Here is a 20,297-nt window from a genome sequence, read left to right on the forward strand (position 1 = left end):
ATATAATATTTAATTATTTTCAACGTGAAGCACCTCATAGACGAGCAATATAACAACTAACCAACCAACTGCCACTCTGCTGCTAGAGGAAGCCTACAGGTAAATTACTTAAAACTGTTCACACAGACAATTTAAGATCATATCCGTGTGTAGGTCTTGCATGAGGCCCAATGTCATGATGAATGCTTTGCGTCCTTGTTAAATTTCTGAGGTTGAAGTTGAAGTTTCAAGTTTCTTTATTAGTCGTCATACAAAAATACAGAATACTTTTATATAAAAGGCTTCTTTCTGTTTTGCTCCAGATATTGTGCTAGATAAAAATAGATAAGTATAAAATATGTATAATAAGTATAAAATAGAAGTAAAGTACATAGACAAAAGTGTTCAATATACATATATACAATATTGTCGTTATTGTAAAAGTTAGTTTAGGTTCGTGTTAACGTTAGATAATGTACAAAATAAACGTATTTCCGGTGCTTTTAGACGTCGCTCTTTTATTTTGAAACCCCCCGACCGGAAGTAAAAATGATGCTTCTTTTTCTGATTGTGTCCGGTTCTGTGTTTGTTGGTTTTAACGTTAGCTGTTGTATTAAGTTAATTGATTGCTGTTTAACTTGTCCGTGTCCAGTCCTTTCGATTAGCCCCACCGTTCATTGTAAACAATGATGCATGCAATTATATTAACGTTATGTGTTGTTGTAGCTATGTTAATAAATTCTGAATGGCATTAACGTTAGTTGGGTATGATAGCATTGATGAAATGTACATATAACTAGGGCTATAGGATAACCACCGGTTAATTCGCGATTTCTTATTAGTTTGTCATGACAAACCAATTACATAATCCAACATATGTGTAGCCACTGAGAAGGAAGTCTGCTTTTTACCTGGCTGTTTGCGTTTTAGTTTGCAGACGACCAGGTGGGATGCAGCTTAATCTCCGGATAGGAGAAGTTATAGTAGTGGGGGGGAGGGGGGAGGGAATGGGGGATTGTGTTTTTTGTTTTTCTTTTCAGTCGACTCGCTCTGTTTTATTTTTGTTTTCACGCTCACGCTCGGTACTCAATGGAACCTTAACAAGTGAATATGTATCTATTATAGTTTTCTACTCCAAACAAATTACATTCAACCAGACTGCATCCCTTTTAGACTATGGCTAATTTGAATATCCTGATCTGGAATACAGGGGGTCTCAATATACCACATAAACGCACAAGTGTACTAACGTGGCTAAAGAGGAAGCAAGTGGATCTGGCTTTGCTGAGTGAAACTCATCTTTTATTGGCGGATAATGCAAAATTGGCAAATAAATTTTATCATAACATAAGTTCTTCTTCTTTTGGCACCAAGACCCGAGGGGTAGCCATAGTGGCGAAGAAAAATTTGAATATTAAACTGTTAGATGTGTGGTCTGATGCAAATGGTCGAATCACTATTGCTAAAATAGAATGCTCTAACCGGAAAATTGCGCTGATTTCTGCATACGCCCCTAATTTGTATGACGCTAACTTTTATGCTGCACTAACTTCAGCTATGTTGAAACTACCTGATTACTCTTTAATAGTAGGAGCTGATTTTAATGCAGTTTGGGATCCATTGATCGATAGATCCAATCACACGGAAAACTCTGATCAGAAGCAAGCTACCACAGCCCTACAGGCCTGGTCTAAGGACACAGGGGTAATTGATATGTGGCGTTCGCTCAACCCATCTGCGAGGGATTACTCCTTCTTCTCGTCGAGACATAAGACCTCTTCCAGAATTGATTATGTTTTTTCTTCCCCACATCTCTTTGATAGCTTTGATGTTGACTTAGTGCCCATAGCACTCTCAGACCACAAAGGTATCCTTCTCAAAGGTTCACTCAGTAAAATAACATCCCGTGCGCCTAGATGGCGTTTTAACTCAACACTTCTGAAAAACAGAGAGTTTAACAAAGAGAAGCTCACTGAATTCCTACAGTTTAATGTTGGCTCTGTACAGGACCCCAGAATCCTATGGAATTCGGTTAAGGGATTTATCAGAAGTAACACTACTCTCTTTGCATCTAATCTCCGCAAGGGACGTCTCTCCAAGCTAGAGGAACTGGAAAAGCTTCAAGCCATGTTGATCTCTTCCTTGCAGCACAACTACTCTAATCGACTGGAGCTTCAAATTAAGGTAGTGAAAAAAGAGATTAACTCTATTTTAAGACAACAATCTGAATTTCAGATGCACAGAACAAGACAGCACTACTACTTTCACGCCTCCAGGCCTAGTCACCTATTAGCTATGAAGATACGTGCCAGTGAGCAATTTGCGGATATCCCTTCCATTAAGAACCAACAGGGGGAGGTAACCACCAACCCAAAAAAGATTAATGATACATTTCGCTGTTTTTATTCCAATCTGTACAAGTCAGAGGTGGTCTTTGATCATACCAAGCTGGAGGATTTTCTTGATCAAATCAATCTACCACAGATCTCAGAAGATAGTGCTAGGTTGTTAGCTGCACCTATCACGCTGGTTGAACTTAGAGAGGCGATTGCGGATATGCAACGGGGCAAGGCTCCCGGATGGGACGGCATTCCACCGGAACTCTATCTTGCATTCTGGGATGTACTCGGCCCCTTATTACTCTCAATGATCTTACACTCAATCAAAGAGGGCAATTTTTCTAGAGATGTCAATATGGCCCTTATATCTGTTTTACTCAAGAAGGATAAGGACCCCACCGAATGTGGCAGCTACAGGCCCCTAAGTCTCCTCGGAGCCGATCTTAAGCTATATGCCAAGGTTCTAGCCACCAGACTTCAAAAGCACATGACATCTCTAGTTCACCCTGATCAGACCGGCTTCATAAGAGGCCGCCTGGTTACTGACAACATCAGACGGTTACTGCACGTGATTAATGCCAGCAAGGATATTGCAGCCCCTACAGCGGTCATATCCTTGGACGCAATGAAGGCATTTGACAGATTGGAGTGGTCTTACTTATGGGCAGTTCTCAGAAGGATGGGGTTGGGTGAGGGTTTCATTCATATGATCAAAGTATTATACACTGAGCCTTCGGCCATGATCTTAACGGGAAAGTTCTGTTCGCCACTCTTCTCTGTCTCGCGTTCTTCTAGACAGGGTTGTCCTCTTAGTCCCGGACTCTTCGCTTTATCCCTCGAACCCCTAGCTCAATACATAAGACAATCCCAAATTATGTCTCCTATTTCAATTCAGGGCACACATCATCATATTAGCTTATACGCAGATGATGTACTCCTGTTTATGCAAAATCCCTCCATCTCTCTACCTCATCTGCTCGGCGTGATAGATGAATTCGGCAGCCTGTCCGGCTTTAAGATCAACTGGCCAAAATCTGCTTTTCTTCCACTTAATGAGCCTGCGAAGGCTACCATCTTACCAGCTTATGGTGGAGCACTTTAAATGTCTCGGGATTGAAATATTCCCCACTATAGGCCAGACGGTAAGGTATAATTACTCCAGCTTGGGTGACAGGATTACGAATGACTTTAACAGATGGTCCAAATTAAAAAATTCATTACAGGCCCGTGCGTCAATAATTAAAATGAATATTTTACCCAGAATTTACTTTATCAGCTCCATGCTCCAGTTACCTCCTCCTGTTGGTTACTGGCAGAAATTGCACTCTGCCTCGTATAAATTCGTTTGGAACAATAAACGCCCGCGCTTGAAGAGATCAACTGCCCAAAGGAGTAAACTCGATGGGGGCTTAGCATTTGCAGACTTTAAATATTATTTTCAGGCTTTCTCTCTGAGACCTTTGATCACTTGGTTTGATGCTCAAGCAGCTGTATCTTGGCGACCATTGGAGGAGAAGTTGGTGTCCCCATATAGACTTCAGGATATTGTGTATACCAACATATCAATTAAACAATGTAAATTAAGATTTGGCCCTTTAATCACACATGTGATCCAAACTTGGCGTGACTCTCCTTATTGAACAACAACCTATTAGGTACCCTAGATGGGAAAAGAAAGGTATCCACACATTGGGGGATATCTTTGATAACTCTGGCCTCCGATCTTTCCAGGATATATCCAACGGATATGATCTCCCCGGAACCTCCTTTTTCTTTTATTTACAAATAAGAGCAGCTCTGAAGGCTCATGGCGTGCCATGGGATGCTCCACTAGTGCATCACCGCTTTCACAAGTTCTTTTATGACAAGGAGACATCGAGAGGCTTTGTCTCTGACTTTTATCGCCATTTACTCATGACCTCGTATAAAGAGCTCCCCCTGGATACGATTTGGAGAAAGGATGTTCCGGAGTTGGATGTAGATTTTGATTGGGATGCAGTCTGGGAAAATGTTCGGTTATCCTCACACAACCCAGATCACCAACAGATTCATCTAAATTTTATTCACAGGACTTATTTAACCCCTAGACGATTGAATTCAATGGGTCTCAGACCTGACTCTCTATGTACCTTGTGTCCAAATGGCGCCACAGGTACATTTATGCATATGTACTGGGAATGCCCTCCTGTTGTGATTTTTTGGGAAAATGTTACATATCAGCTCTCAGACATTTTCTCTCTAACCATACCTGTATCTCCTTCTGTACTATTACTGAATGATCTCTCTAAATTACCGACCTCTATACAGGTGAAAAAACTCATTTTGGCTGGCCTCACAGCCGCAAAAAAATTGATTGCCTCACGTTGGTTTCATCCAGATAGACTCTGTCCAAAGGTATGGTTTCTCACCTACCTTGACGTGATCTATTTGGAGATATCCACGGCACGTGTTATAGGGGTTAGGGAATCTGATATCGTAATTTGGTTGGCTACAGTGGCAAAGTTGAGGGAACGCATATAAGTTTGGAAATGTTTGTAGTTTTGATTCTTGTTTTTTTTTGCTGAGTGATGTATTGTGATGTATTATGAGTGTGACTCATGTTGAGGTCCTGGGGTGAGCGGGGGGAGGGGGGGGGGGAGAGAACGAGCGAGTGTCCATGTTAGGATGATCACTGTACAGTTGCATCAGTAGTTGTCTTGTCATGTGGTGTTGAGTAAGTCTTTTTATGTATTGTTGTTGTTGTATTGTGATATGTTTTGTTTCATGTTGGAAAAAATTAAATAAAATAAAAATATTTGATAAAAAAAAAAGAAACGAACATATTCCAGTTAACGGTATATTTTTTTAATGATTCGTTACGGTAGGGCTGGGCGATATGACGATATTATATAAATATCGGGTACAGTTCATTAACGATACACTTTTTAAACGTATCGTGGATATCGTGATGTTTTGCCCAAGGGGCTTGTGTCGCGTCAATCTGGTCCACACGTTGACACTTTTGAACAGCGCCGCCCCACACACACACTACTGCATCAAAAGTTACTACTTATGATAACAAAGGCATTCGTTTTGTGGCATTAACGTTATATAGTTACACTTTCAATAACATCAGCGTATTTACATAGCAACGACCGAGGTCGACCTAGATAGCAAGCATTAGTCGTTCATATCTCAGCCCGTGCTGACTCAGTTGTGCCCATTCTGCGGTCTGTTAATAAAGTTTTCAATCAGACAGATGTATGGAAAGGCTTTTATTATAACATCCGTTGCAGTAAAATCATTATGCCTCCAGTCGTTTAGTCCTTCCGCGGAGCTAAAAGCTAAACGTCGGCCGCGGCGAGCTACCGCTGCCATTGTTATTGTCATTGAGCTCTCCAATGGCGGAAGTAAAAAATGAATACGCGCTTGCCGATTGGTGCTAAGAACAGCAGGGCGGGTGCAAGCGATGTGACGTAATTGGCAGACGCGACTGTCAATCAAAATGATTCTGTTTGCCGACTGAATGAATGAGAACGTTATTAACAGATTGCAGCATGGGTACAATACAGTACAGCTCAATACAACAACAGTCAACAGTGGACTGGAGGATGCAGACCAGAGAAAGACTTTCGTCTTGTTTACATCAGGGTCCCCCATTTTCAATTAATCATATTTCATATATAAATCATATAATATCTCATTGCTAAATATATGCAATATATAATCTAATAATCCAATAATCTAAATCTAATATATAATATAAAAATGCTAAATGCATGGGTATTTTATTTTGTCTTTAATGTTAGCTTGCAAACTCAAATACTGTCTTGGTAAGCCTCATAATGAATTGTTTGGGGAAAAAAAGAAAACATTGTGATGCGTATCGTGTATCGCCGAAAGGTCAGAAAAAAATCGTGATATCATATTTAGGCCATATCGCCCAGCCCTACGTTACGGCGAAATCAATACTTCTATTTGTATAAATTACATTAACTCGAGGATAGTATTCCTCCCTGCGGGACCAATATTATTCTCTGACAGCCCCGCCCCCATTCGCTAACCAACCAATCACTGCTACGCAACATCAACACAACGGTTGTTCAGATTAGATTTTGGAGAGAGGTACGCAACATCCTCGCAACACACTCTAGTCTACAACACCCTCTGCAACATGTTGCGTTGAAGTCGCGCTGATGTTGTGTTGCAGTTGCGTTGCAGTTGCTGTAGCATGTAGAGGCCTTTAGGCGCCTAAGGAAGTAGAGGCGTTGTCGTGCTTTCTTTACAGTGTCAATGTGTGTGGTCCATGTCAAGTCCTCGGATATGTGGACTCCGAGGTACTTAAAACTGTTCACTCTCTCGACCGGTGCCCCTGTCGATGCTGAGGGGGCTGTAGTCCCTGACCCCCGACCTCCTAAAGTCCACAATCATCTCTTTTGTTTAGCTGAAATCTCCTTTCCCAGAACTACACAGTGCCTCTAATTAAACGTCCACGTTTACACAACATTTAATTTCTGGATCAATCCATACACGGCACCGAGAGCATCAATTAATGAATACCCACACAACACACATGCCGATCTGACTTACAGCAGTAGCTGGCAAGCTCTGTCGTTGTTTCCTCCCATGGAGTCAAAGTACATGATGCGCCTCTTGCGAAGATCCACCACCTGAGAGGAGAAGTGTCATGTAAGCAACAGTGACATGTCAATCATTATAGCCGCTACGTCCTATTCAGCGGAAGAGGCTCATGAAAGGAGAAAGCTTAGGCCAAAATAGGCAAAAATATAGAGATTTGGCAGCAGAAACAGCGAAGATAGGGTTTGTATGGTAGAAGTAGGATGCAGAAGGTTTATGGCACAATCGACTTTATCATCACTGGGAGAGTTGGAGATTCGTGGGCAGGGTTAGCAAAAAAGGCGGTAAATTAGTTGTTGGAATAAACATTGAAAGGAAGTCAGTGGATTTGGTTGAGGAGAAATAATGTCAGCTGGGGGGCAAAGTAAACAAAGGGTAAGAGTATTCCTTTTCTCCATGTTGTTTCTGTTCAATATGCGATATTGTTATCAGGAATAGTTCAGCTTTTGACACAAGGAAGTTCTGCATGTGGGAATCATAGGGAGGTGTAGTGGTCACGTCATTGTTGTTTCCGGCCGGTCCACCTCGCTTGAAATCGCAATGTATTTCACCATTGCCCATTTCTAAATCGTCTCGTTTAAAACAAATAAAGCATGAACATTTGCATGGTGTACCTTTGTGTGTGTATTCATACACAATCTATAGCTCAACATGAAAATATTCTAAATTAATCGTAAAATAATTACGTAAAATTTTATTTCAACCAAAAATGCTGAAACAATAATGTTAGTGATAGAAGGGTACTCAATTTGTGCAAAAATGGAAAGCTTGCCAATGTTCATGAGGCAGTATTATTACAATAGCCGATAATACATTTTCCCAATGATAAATCCCTAAACAGGTGGGGCGGTCCCAAGTGACTACGCCTCCCTATGAGAGCTAGCATTAAGCAGGGGTGGTTCTGGGACGCTGGAGCCAACTGCTGAGCCTTCCCAAGGTGTCATGGGCCTAACTTGACTAAACCCCGGTGAAAGGAGGTGCCCACTTGATAACCCTGGTGATATGCTGGCTCTCGCCGTCTGTTTATCTACACGTTGAGTTGTGGGAGGGCCATGTGTCTGCTGTTGAAGTTGACAATGTTGTTTGGGGGACGTTATGGGCCATGTAATACGTTCATAGTGTGTAATTCCATAGTTCCAAGTATTTATAGGCATGTCAGACACCCTTTTCGCAATGGGATTGGGTTTCTACATTGAGTGTTTATCCTCATCATTGGGACATTAAGTATTTTGTGTTTTACTATAAATTCCATAACCGTTACTCATGAGAGTCCTTTCTGTTGACTTACAGAGAGGCACCAGTGTACTCCCAGGTGAACAGGCACCAGCAGGATGTCCATAGAGAAGATGTCGATGGTTTTGGTCCAGCGGCGGACGGTAGAGTAGCCGGCACTGAGTAGCTTGACGAAGAAGAAGGTGCTATAGGCGTGGACCTGCGGCAGGCTGGGTGCCTTGCTGCGCTCCACCAGCAGGTTCATGTAGAAGTTGATGACCTGGGAGAATAAGGGGGGGAGGGGGCAACAGACAGTGATCTCATTGTGCTCTGGCTCACTGTCACCATCCTCGACCAGCTGCTAGCTTGGGTTTTAGCACATGTGCCTGCTGGCTAACTTCCAACCCTTACGCAACACGGCGCCAGTAAACACCCATCCAGACGAGATTACTGGTCTTCAGGAGAAGTGGTGTTTGGAGACCGTGTAAACAGTTTGGATTCCCTTCATTACATAGGAAAGATTCAGCAAAGGACACGTCTTCTGTACTTTACACAGCGTCAGCTGAAACTCCACTGAGTGATACGTGGACCCATGTACAAAATACTCTGCAGTCTGCAGATCGCACAACTAGAAACTGAAATGGAGGCATCTACTTCTAAAACAGGCATGTCTTGACAACAAGCCCCTGGCTGTGATCGTTTTCCCGTCAGCAGGTAGTAAACTGTCATAATAGATAGGACAGACGACCAATTTGGCTATTCTAAGCACTCTGGCTTCATATGGAAATGTCGTCATTGACATTCAAATCGTTCCAATTTCTGCCAATTCAGCCAGTCAACTGCAATTGTCAAAGAGAAGCAACGGTTTGATTGGAGGATCAAGTGCTGATTATTATTATGTGGTGTAGGGCTGTCAAAATGACATTCAAATATCTAAACACATAGGTTTGAACTATTCAAATATCTATTATTGCTTATTATGTAAACAAAAGCCCCTATAAAAACAACCCTGCTTGTCTCAGGGTTCATACAGCTTTTCAAAAGTAAAATTCAAGCAACTTCAACATGCTTAGTTGAAGCTTTAGTTTTAGTTCAGCTGTTCACCATGTCCATTCAGATTGCTAATATGTTATTAGAACAATTGCCTGCGGTACAATACATTTCAAGCATGGTAAATTAACCACATTCATATAGTGCTTTTTATCCAAAGCTCTTTACAACTTATGCCTCACATTGACCCAGTTACTCACACACAACAGCAGAGGCAACCATGCAAGGTGCCAACCTGCTCATCGGGAGCAGCTAGGACACTTCCAACACACTGCTGGGTGGAGCCGGAATCGAACCGTGAACTTTCCAATTACCAGACGACCACTCTACCTCCTGGGAGAAGGCTGAGGATCCCAAAGGCTGTGAAAGCTCGTCACAGACTGAGCTTCTTCCCCTCAGCCGCCAGGCTGATCAATGCCTCAGGTCCCCCCCCCCCCCCCTCTGCCCCCAAGTGACACTGGCACAATGACACTGACTGCACTGCACTAGTCCTTACTGGAATATATATATATATATATGTATTTAATTGATTAATCCTCCACTGCACTGTTTTTTGTCCTGTGTGTGTTGGTGTTTGTCGTTTACTCTGAAAAAAATGCATACACTGTATTGCTGCAACAATTACCAATGTGTTTTTACACAAATGGCTTAATAAAGGAATCTGAATCTGAGCCATCACACCAACACGACCACAGTGTTGATTTTACAGTGCATTAGGGGGTCACTTGGTAAAGGGTGCCTGCCCCCTCCATTTATTAAGTACTAAGCCAGGGGTTCCAAAAAAAGGTGTCTGCCCAGTCCAATTTATAGGATTCAAATGACTTGGCGGGCCAACACCGATGCCCTCACCCTCCCTCATTCAAAATGCAGACATAGGCTACGTGAGAAGAGTTTATTTTGAACAGCATGTCATTTCAGTTGCATGAAATGCAAGTCCAAATGTAACATTCAATAACCATTTTAGTTTTTATGTTATATGAAGGAGCATCAAATTTGCGCAATTATAGCCTACTGCTGGAAACACTTTAACGCAGGCATAGAACATTTAATTGTTCATGGCAGAGAAGCGCAACAGCAGGGTTCCCACGCTTGCCTTGAATTTTTTTTCCATACTACCTCCTGATTTTCCAGGTACCATATTAAGTGATGATCTATAGGCCCCTGAAGTTTTCCGCCCCCATCCGCGCCCCCCCTCCCCTCACACACACAACCCCCTAGGACACCTGACTACTTACTTGATTTAAAAGATGTACCAGTCAAGTCTACATTGTAAATGCTTAGAGATTGTCTTATTGATAATATCAATGCATGAAATAATGCAACAAGCTGTAGATGAACAACAATTTATTGAACTGGAACACGAGCACTGGGATTATGTTCCCTCTTCCACTCCTCTCCTATCTCATCCTGTCCTCTTCTCTCCACACCTCCCCTTGTGTCCGCTCCTGTCTTCTTTTCCTACTCTTCTCAACTCCTCGTAATCATAATCGAAATTAATCGTTGTGAGGTTGCATCGTTTCACCCCTACTACTCTTACTCTGTAAAAGCGTTTGTAAAAGCTTTTGTAAATCAAACTGGTTATCGTTATGAGAGCTAACGTTGGCTAGCTACTGTACCTGGTGCTGGCTAACTGACTCGTTATGAGAGCTAACGTTGGCTAGCTACTGTACCTGGCGGTGGCTAACTGGCTCGTTATGAGAGCTAACGTTCGCTAGCTACTGTACCTAGAGCTGGCTAACTGGCTCGTTATGAGAGCTAACGTTGGTAGCTACTGTAGCTGGCGCTGGCTAACTGACTCGTTATGAGAGCTAACGTTGGTAGCTATTGTACCTGCCGCTGGCTAACTGGCTCGTTATGAGAGCTACTGTACCTGGTGCTGGCTAACTGGCTCGTTATGAGAGCTAACGTTGGTAGCTACTGTACCTGGCGCTGGCTAACTGACTCGTTATGAGAGCTAACGTTGGCTAGCTACTGTACCTGGCGCTGGCTAACTGGCTCGTTATGAGAGCTAATGTTGGCTAGCTACTGTACCTGGCGGTGGCTAACTGGCTCGTTATGAGAGCTAACGTTGGCTAGCTACTGTACCTGGCGCTGGTTAACTGGCTCATTATGAGAGCTACTGTACCTGGCGCTGGCTAACTGGCTCGTTATGAGAGCTAACGTTGGTAGCTACTGTACCTGGCGCTGGCTAACTGCCTCGTTATGAGAGCTAACGTTGGAGCTACTGTACCTGGCGCTGGCTAACTGCCTCGTTATGAGAGCTAACGTTGGTAGCTACTGTACCTGCCGCTGGCTAACTGGCTATCGTTATGAGAGCTAACGTTGGTAGCTACTGTACCTGGCGCTGGCTAACTGGCTATCGTTATGAGAGCTAACGTTGGTAGCTACTGTACCTGGCGCTGGCTAACTGGCTCGTTATGAGAGCTAACGTTGGCTAGCTACTGTACCTGGCGCTGGCTAACTGGCTCGTTATGAGAGCTAACGTTGGCTAGCTACAGTACCTGGCGCTGGCTAACTGGCTCGTTATGAGAGCTAACGTTGGTAGCTACTGTACTTGGCGCTGGCTAACTGCCTCGTTATGAGAGCTAACGTTGGTAGCTACTGTACCTGGCGCTGGCTAACTGGCTCGTTATGAGAGCTAACGTTGGCTAGCTACTGTACCTGGCGCTGGCTAACTGGCTCGTTATGAGAGCTAACGTTGGCTAGCTACTGTACCTGGCGCTGGCTAACTGGCTCGTTATGAGAGCTAACGTTGGCTAGCTACTGTACCTGGCGCTGGCTAACTGGCTCGTTATGAGAGCTAACGTTGGCTAGCTACTGTACCTGGTGCTAGCTAACTGGCTCGTTATGAGAGCTAATGTTGGCTAGCTACTGTACCTGGCGCTGGCTAACTGGCTCGTTATGAGAGCTAACGTTGGCTAGCTACTGTACCTGGAGCTGGCTAACTGCCTCGTTATGAGAGCTAACGTTGGCTAGCTACTGTACCTGGAGCTGGCTAACTGCCTCGTTATGAGAGCTAACGTTGGCTAGGTACTGTACCTGGAGCTGGCTAACTGCCTCGTTATGAGAGCTAACGTTGGTAGCTACTGTACCTGGCGCTGGCTAACTGGCTCGTTATGAGAGCTAACGTTGGCTAGCTACTGTACCTGGCGCTGGCTAACTGGCTCGTTATGAGAGCTAACGTTGGCTAGCTAGTTAGCAAGATTGCACTGCTTACTAACTAACGTTGATAAACCCAGGTTTACCACACAGTTAAAACACAGCTACTTACATTTGAGGATAAACTTGCATAAGAAGTTTCACTCAAGTGTCACTGTAGATGCCAAGGCTCCATTGGCTCACCAAGCTGCCTGCATCAAATTCCAACATCCAATATACCATATAGGATGCCAAGAGCATGCTCTACAACATGGGATCATCCATTTCTACAGTATCTACAGTAAAAGCTGTTCACGTGTAAAGGGTTTTTATAAACTCATGTTAATTCTGTGCTCAATAGTTAAATTTTATTACACATCATCCAATAAAATTTTCCAGGACAACTGTTTCTATTTCCATGTAATTGGTCACTTTTGCTCAGTTTCCATGCCTTTCCATACCTGGAAAATGAATCCCATGAATCCCATGTTTTCCAGGTCCGTGGGAACCCTGAACAGTTGTTTGTTTAACACAAATAAAAACAGGCAAAAAAAATTAAGGAATGGTAACTAGATACGCAGGACCGCTTTGAACGTAACAATTAGCATACATTTCAAACACCTTTGAAAACGCCAAAACAAGTCTAATAACCAAAACGCTCTTTTAAAAAGAAAATAATAATATTCGGATCAGGCCGGACTCGCAGGTGTATGTCGATCCAAACATGGCCAGGAAAAACATTGCCAGCCTTTTGATGTTCTTGAAGTTGGACTCCGACACGAGTCGCGTTACGGAGTTGCGCTTTCAGCACCTCTGAAGTGGACAGCTTCACCATCTCCAGTTGGAGAGCTCCTTCGTCCAGAGAGGGAAGCAAGGCCTTTGCTTCGGCCGTCCACTCTCCATCGGGAGAGGGAAAAGGGTCCACTGATAAATGGAAGGAGGTGGCTGGAGAATTTGACATTTTCGAAGAGAGCAGAAACAGCTTTGATTAACTGAAAGCCTTCATTCTGAGATGCTCAAGGAGCAACTTGAAGCAGTCATCCCCCAGGACCTCGACTCGTCTGGTTGTACTTTTGTTGGACACTGGTATTTGTTTAACGAGGTCAGTGACGGTCTTTTTTGTCTTTTCATCATGATCAAGCACCTCTTGTAGCATTTCAATGGCACATTCCTTCATTAGCTCAGACTGTGTAAAGGGCCTCTAGCTTTTTACAATGTGCCATACCACACGCAGGGATGCGGCCATTGCACTCTCTTTAGCTGATGAGGTTGTGTTAAAGGTGCCATGCTTCGCCTCAAAATGCTGCTGAATGTTTGTGACTTTGCCGACAGCCACAGTCTGAGTACATAATAAACATGATTGTTTAGCATTGTCATGCCCTGCCAAATAACAAAAATTGTTAGTCCGTCCGGACTTGAACGGTCCATTTTCGTTGTCACCTTTTCTCTTTTTATATGCCGTTTAAACGTTTGGTGGCTAGCTTGCTGCAGCTGGCTATTGTTGCATGTGCGTTTAGTTGCCGGATAGCATTTGCTCTCCCTACGTGTGTAACTGCTATTTATTTCCATAATAAAAGTTCTCTGCGCTATGAATTTCATAATAAAAGCGGGCATTATCGCCATAGGAGAAACATACAAAAATATAAAAAGACAATCATAAAGCTAGTCCCTGTGGTCACATGATGGTGGTGGTGTGCACTCACCTCATCATTGAGCCAGTTGAGGTGGATGAGGGTCTGCAGGTCCTTGCGTGTGATCGTAAGTCTAAAGCCTTTACTCAGCACCTCGTCTGTATGGCTTCCTCTCAGCGCCTTGCCCACCTCAACTTCCATCTCCTTCATACAACAAAGAACGTTAATGAGGTGGAGAAGAAACCTTGTGAGATCCAACCAAAGCGCACCTAGACCTGAACCACCAGAGTGGACCAAATTAACCAAGTCGGGAGACGGGAGAAGTGCACCTTAGTTAGTTCAGGGAACTCCGGTTTCTCCTCCAAGGCCTCAGGCTCTTCCTCGACGACAGGAGCCATAGGAACCTCAGTCTCCAGAGGGACTCGTACGTGGACTTCCACATCCGGGCTGAGCTGCTCTTCTTCGGACAGACGCTGAAAACCAAGAGCAGAGGCTGGTTAGTGGAATGACGAGAGACCTACAATAAGCCAACAAGTATATAAAAATGTTTTATCTGCCCAAGAGGGTTCTTTGTAGTAGAGACTCACCTGTCGTAGAAGCTGCGCAGCCAAAGCCTCCTGCTCATCAATCTGTCTCCGTCTCTCCCGCGCTCGAGAGTCATACATGCTAGTCCTACACGGGGGAAAAAACAACACATCGTCGTCATCCCTTAGCTCTGGTTATACATAAGATCAATAAATCATGCGGTCAAACATGGACTGATATGTAAGATATTGTAAGAGTTTGCTTACAATTCCTTGATCCATAACTCCGCTTGGAAGCATGGCACACTGAAGAAAGTGGAAAAAGATTGTTTAGCATGTGTGAAAGGGGCAAAGGGCAAAAATAAATAAAGAATACCACAAGAAATTTGTACGGATGCATTTAATTTTAAATACATCCACAGTTAAAAAAGAACATCCAAGTCAATTGTCATGAATCACCCCCGCTGCTAATAGGATACACACAGAGCAGTGCCATGCCGGGCAGGTCTCAAACCGGCAGCATTCAGATCATCATCAAAGTATCACTGTGGGGAACAAGCTGCTTTTCCCCAACACAGTGCTTAGCCTTAAAGTTGGTCTGATGCAGGCGTTCCACCAGGTAAGGTGCTCTCATTAAATAACTGCCAACAAGTTTGATTTATTAAGAAACAATAGTTGGTTTTTCTATCATCTTGTGTCAATGTTATAAAATTAGAGTTTTTAAATAAGTTAATAAAGTTGAAGTGGAAGGTAACACAAATACAAACCTCGAGGTGTCTGGCTTTTTACCCTTTTTCTCTTTCACAATTATCAACGAGTCCCCATCATGAGCTGCAAGAAAAGACGAGAAGTTTACCCCACAAAGTTCAAGTTCTTTTATTTGTCACATATAAGGTACAGTACATTATAGTGAAATGCTTGGTTCTGTATGACCCTTCTGAGATTGTGCTTCATACAGTAAAAAAGTTAAAGAATAAAGACCAAACACTATACAAAATATACAAAGCTAAAATGTACAAAATGTAATTTTTTTTTATTTTCTCTTTCATATCCCATCGACTGTAAAGACGAGGTGTGAATCTCTCACCCGAGGACTGCGTGTCCTGAGAAGATGTGTCTTGCAGGGTGATCGGGGAGGACGGCAGGTTGGATGCTCCGCTGGGACTGAGATCAGAGCCCGGGGACCACGGCTGGTTCCCCAGCCCGCCGGAGGCTTCCGTTGGGCTGGGGAGGCTGCCGGAGCTCGGGCTGGATATCCCTCGGGGGCTGGGGGGTCCGCTGGGTCCCTCAAACGTCCCCCCGACCTCCGAGCCGGCGGGGGGCATGAAGTGCAGCAGCCGGTGGCTTGTGGTCAGGAAGCTGGTGCTGATGTGGGAGAAGGAAGAAAGATGCTCATCACAAGCTCCTCACAGTCAACTCCTACTCCTCACCTTCAAATCCCTCCATAGCCCCCCCCCTACCTGACTGATCTTCTTCCTTACCGCCCCAACCCGTTCCCTCTGGTCCTCCTCCACTGCCTCCCTCACTGTCCCGTCATCCAAGCTCAAAAAACGTTGGTGATCGGGCCTTCTCTCTTTTTTTTTTTATTATTGCAAAACAAAATTATTAAAAGTCAGTACTCAACACACAATGCATAATGAAACTAACAATTAAGATGGCTAAAATGACATGCAAGCACAGAAACAGAAAGCAAAAAAAGTATATAATAATACTTTACAGTATACAGTGTATATCCAACGAAATTACCACTTATACCAATGTCTTATACAGGATATACCCCTAATACCTGTTATCTAAAACCCTACACACATATGCTCCAGCTCGAACCCCCCCCCTCCCGGACCCCTCTTTGGATAGTACCTCCATTATCCCTCGCTCCTAACCAGACACTACCATTATAAGCTAGCTTTTATTCTCTCCACCACTTCTAACCACATTGACATTTTGGATTCATTGAGACCCAGAATTCTTGCTGTAGATATTTCTTGATAAATCACATCGAGATATGTAAGAAACCAAACTTTCCGGCACATTTTTTCCGGTTGAAACCAGCGTGATGCCATCAGCTTTTTAGCTACTGTGATACCCGATAAAACCAATCTCTTTAGCTGTGGATTTACTGCAAACTCAAAAACATCATTCAATAGTAATACAGAGGGGTGTACAGGTATATTCCAAGATACGAGTTTTGATAATTGTTGAGTCACATCTTTCCAAAATGCCTTAACTGGTGGGCAGTCCCAATACATGTGCATAAATGTCCCTTCGTCTCCATTTGTACATTGGGAGCATTTGGAGTCTTGTTTAAGACCCATTCTGTTCAGTCTTATAGGAGTCAAGTATGTCCTGTGAATATAGTTAAGATTGATTTGTTGATGGTCCGGGTTCCTTGATGTAAGTCGGACATTTGCCCATGCTCCTTGCCAATCAAAGTCAAGTCAAGTCAAGTCAAGAGTTTTATTTGTCACGGCATACGGATATACAATGAAATCACTTTCCAGGTCTGGTATATCCCTCCTCCAGACAGAGTCTAGTTGGAGGGTTTCATATGAGGACGTTAGTAATTGATGATAAAAACCTGAAACAAAACCTCTCTTTCATAGAAGAATTTGTGGTATCTGTGGTGTTCAATTGGTATGTCTAATGGAACACTGTGAGACTTCAAACATAGCCGTAACTGTATGTAAAAAAGCCATGTGGACTTGGTGAGATTAAATTTTGTGCATATTTCTCCATAACTACAAAAACCCTGGTTGTTAAAAACATCCCCTAATGAGTGTATGCCTTGCTCTTCCCATATAGTAGCGCTGACCTTCGAAGCTTTTTTTGGCAATCGAAGCTTCGGGGCCGAGCTTCGATTTTAATTCGAAGCTTCGAGGAGAAGAAAAAAAATATATATATATATTTTTTTTTAATATTTTTTTTTTTATCTTATGTTGTGGGACTTGTACAGCACTTTCGTAAACTTTGTTGTTTTTAAATGTGCTCTATAAATAAAGTGGGTTGGATTAATTAATTAAGTAGCCCCTTTCGTGACTGTGACGCATCCAACAAGGTTTCACTCGGCTGTGTGATTTAATTCAAGGTGGATCGCTGTTGTCGTTTGAACAACTTCAGATTTCATGGGAACTACCAATCCCCCAAATCAAGAATGTTTAAGATGAATGAAGTAAGATTTTGATTATTTGAAATATGGCCTGTGTAGACTAAACTATGCACAGAATTATGTCAGTCTACAAGGTCCGGATTCTACAGGGTCCGGCAATGTAGACCTTGTAGACTCCACTACAGACCAATTATCAGTGAATGTTCATGCATTTTTAAGAAGGGCAACTTCCACAAAAAAACAAAGAACTCACCAAAACATCTAAGTAGCACCTTATCTAAATGTTATATTTCATATATGGAGATTCATATTTATTTATGTATTGCATGCATTTCTACATTTTATTTCCTATTTTGTTTATTCATCCCAGTATCTTTCTTTCTTATGTGTGGAATTCTACAAGGCGCGCGCACACACACACACTTACATTTAGTCATTTAGCTGACGCTTTTATCCAAAGCGACTTACAAGTTCTGTACGACAAGACAGCAAGAAGGGTACAACTCTATCAGCTGAGTAACAATGTTCATCAAAGTGTTGCGTGTTACAGTGTAGGTTAGTTTATTAGGACAAGTGCATGACAGTAAGGTTAGTCACGGTTAGATTTTTTTTTTTTTTTTTAATCATTTCAGATAATGGTTGAAGAAGTGAGTCTTTAGTCGACGGCAAAAGATTGGACGGGATTCGGCTGTCCTAACTGGGATGGGTAGTGCACGCACGCACGCACACACACACACACACACACACCGAAGTAAAAAAAAAATTGAATTTTTATTTTTGAAAAAAAAATAATATTTATTTTTTTTAAACTTCGATTTTTTTTTTAATGTTCGAAGCTTGTGCCATCGAACGAAGCTTCGAAGTATTTAAGACAGCCCTACCATATAGGGAATCTTATAGGTCGTTTTTCAATTAAGAGTGCATTGTTATTGAATAAGGGAGTGTGATTGTGCCATTTTTGTGGGTTAGGACATATCCGGATCGCATGGGTAATTATGGGGCCAAATTTCCGTTCACAGTGCTTGATTGGTAGTTTAGTGTATGCTATGTCCTTCAGTCTATGTGGGGCTACTATGTTTTCTTCCAATTTTCTCCAGGATACTAATGCTTGGGGATCAAACCATGTTGTCAATGGTCTTAATGTGTACGCCTTAAAATAGTGGAATAAATCTGGAAATGCCATGCCACCGTCTGCTTTATTTCTCTGTGCGGTGGATCTTTTTATACGTGGTGGTTTGTTATTCCAAATAAATTTGTATGTGGAGGAGTGTAATCTTTTCCAGTAACCCTCTGGAGGGGGTAACGGTAGCATTGAACTGAAGAAGTTGATTCTAGGTAGTACATCCATCTTAACTATTGATATCCTTGCCTGTACTGAGTTTTTAAGTTTTGCCCACCTATCAAGGTCGTCTTTGATTTTGTTTTGTATTTTTGTGTAATTGTGCTTCACCGTTTGTCTTATGGTGGGGAATATTTCCACTCCCAAGCATCTAAAATGTTTTACCGTAGGTATCTCACCTGGGAGGGTTATATCTTTTTTTGCAGGGGTGTTAAGTGGAAGGAAAGCCGACTTCGGCCAATTTATCTTAAATCCCGATAAATCACCAAAGTTCTCAATCAACTTGAGTAGATGAGGCAATGTGGTGTTGGGGCTTTGCATGAACAATATTACGTCGTCCGCATATAAACTAATTTTATGTTGTGTGCCCTTGATTACGATTGGTTCTATGGATTGGGATTGTCTTATATATTGTGCTAAAGGCTCTAATGATAGATCGAATAGTCCGGGACTAAGAGGGCAACCCTGTCTGGCTGAGCGTGATACCGGAAAGATTTTGGAGATGATTGTACCTGTTGTAATCATGGCCGATGGGTCTTTGTATAATACTTTAATCATATCAATGAATCCTTTTCCTAACCCCATCCTTTCTAATACTGCCCATAGATACGACCATTCCAGCCCGTCAAAGGCTTTCATAGCATCCAGGGACAGCATCGCCTTAGGTATGGTGTCATCCTTGTCTGCATCTAGTACGTGCAGTATTCGTCTTATGTTATCAGTGATCAGGCGACCTCTTATGAAGCCAGTTTGGTCCGGTTGGGGAACTCCCTCCCTCAGACCATCAGACTCCCCCACACTCTCCACCTTCAAATCCCGCCTCAAAACCCACCCGTTCGCCCTAGCCTTCAACCTTCCCCAACCTTAACCCCCCCCCCAACCTGTTATCTTTGTTACGGTTGCCTTATGTTTTCTGTGTACCATGCTGTTTTCCCTGTTTTCCTGTGGTCTTATGTTCCTTTTGTTTCTTTGTTTTCTCTGTTTTCCCCACCTAATGTCAGCGATTTCTGGTTCCTGAGAAGCGCTTTATAAATGCAATGAATTATTATTATTACAAGAGAGGGAGGGGAGGAGCAGTGTGTACAGCCCAATCGCAATCCCCTTCCCTTGGCCCTACTCCTCGTTTTGGAGTGCCCTTGACTGGGTAGCGAAACCCTTCAGTAGTAAAATAATGTCATGGACTTGCGTACTATGCATCAGCGTATTTATTTTTTGCAGGGCCTAGAACAGTGTAGTTACATATAGTAATGATAGGCCTATGTATTTATTGTACGTATAAAATACGACACTTTATTTACAGGATATTTTTAGATGAAGTTACTACTTGGTTCATCCGGTTGAGCCGTTTCGCCCTATCTGATC

General features: G+C 42.8%; 1 protein-coding gene across 1 annotated transcript in view; it reads right to left on the bottom strand.

The window, feature by feature from the left end:
• senp1 (SUMO specific peptidase 1) overlaps positions 1 to 20,297 on the bottom strand; it is a 35,386-nt gene that overhangs the window by 6,264 nt on the left and 8,825 nt on the right. Inside the window, exons 8-15 of the mRNA XM_084333642.1 lie at positions 15,578 to 15,855; positions 15,258 to 15,321; positions 14,758 to 14,796; positions 14,554 to 14,638; positions 14,296 to 14,439; positions 14,039 to 14,170; positions 8,224 to 8,427; positions 6,888 to 6,967 (exon numbers count right to left, since the gene is read on the bottom strand). Coding sequence (XP_084189768.1) covers positions 6,888 to 6,967; positions 8,224 to 8,427; positions 14,039 to 14,170; positions 14,296 to 14,439; positions 14,554 to 14,638; positions 14,758 to 14,796; positions 15,258 to 15,321; positions 15,578 to 15,855 — 1,026 coding nt within the window. The remainder of the gene's footprint in view (positions 1 to 6,887; positions 6,968 to 8,223; positions 8,428 to 14,038; positions 14,171 to 14,295; positions 14,440 to 14,553; positions 14,639 to 14,757; positions 14,797 to 15,257; positions 15,322 to 15,577; positions 15,856 to 20,297) is intronic.

The sequence above is a fragment of the Notolepis coatsorum genome (assembly GCF_963971535.1).
Source record: "Notolepis coatsorum genome assembly, chromosome: 17".
NCBI lineage: Eukaryota > Metazoa > Chordata > Actinopteri > Aulopiformes > Paralepididae > Notolepis > Notolepis coatsorum.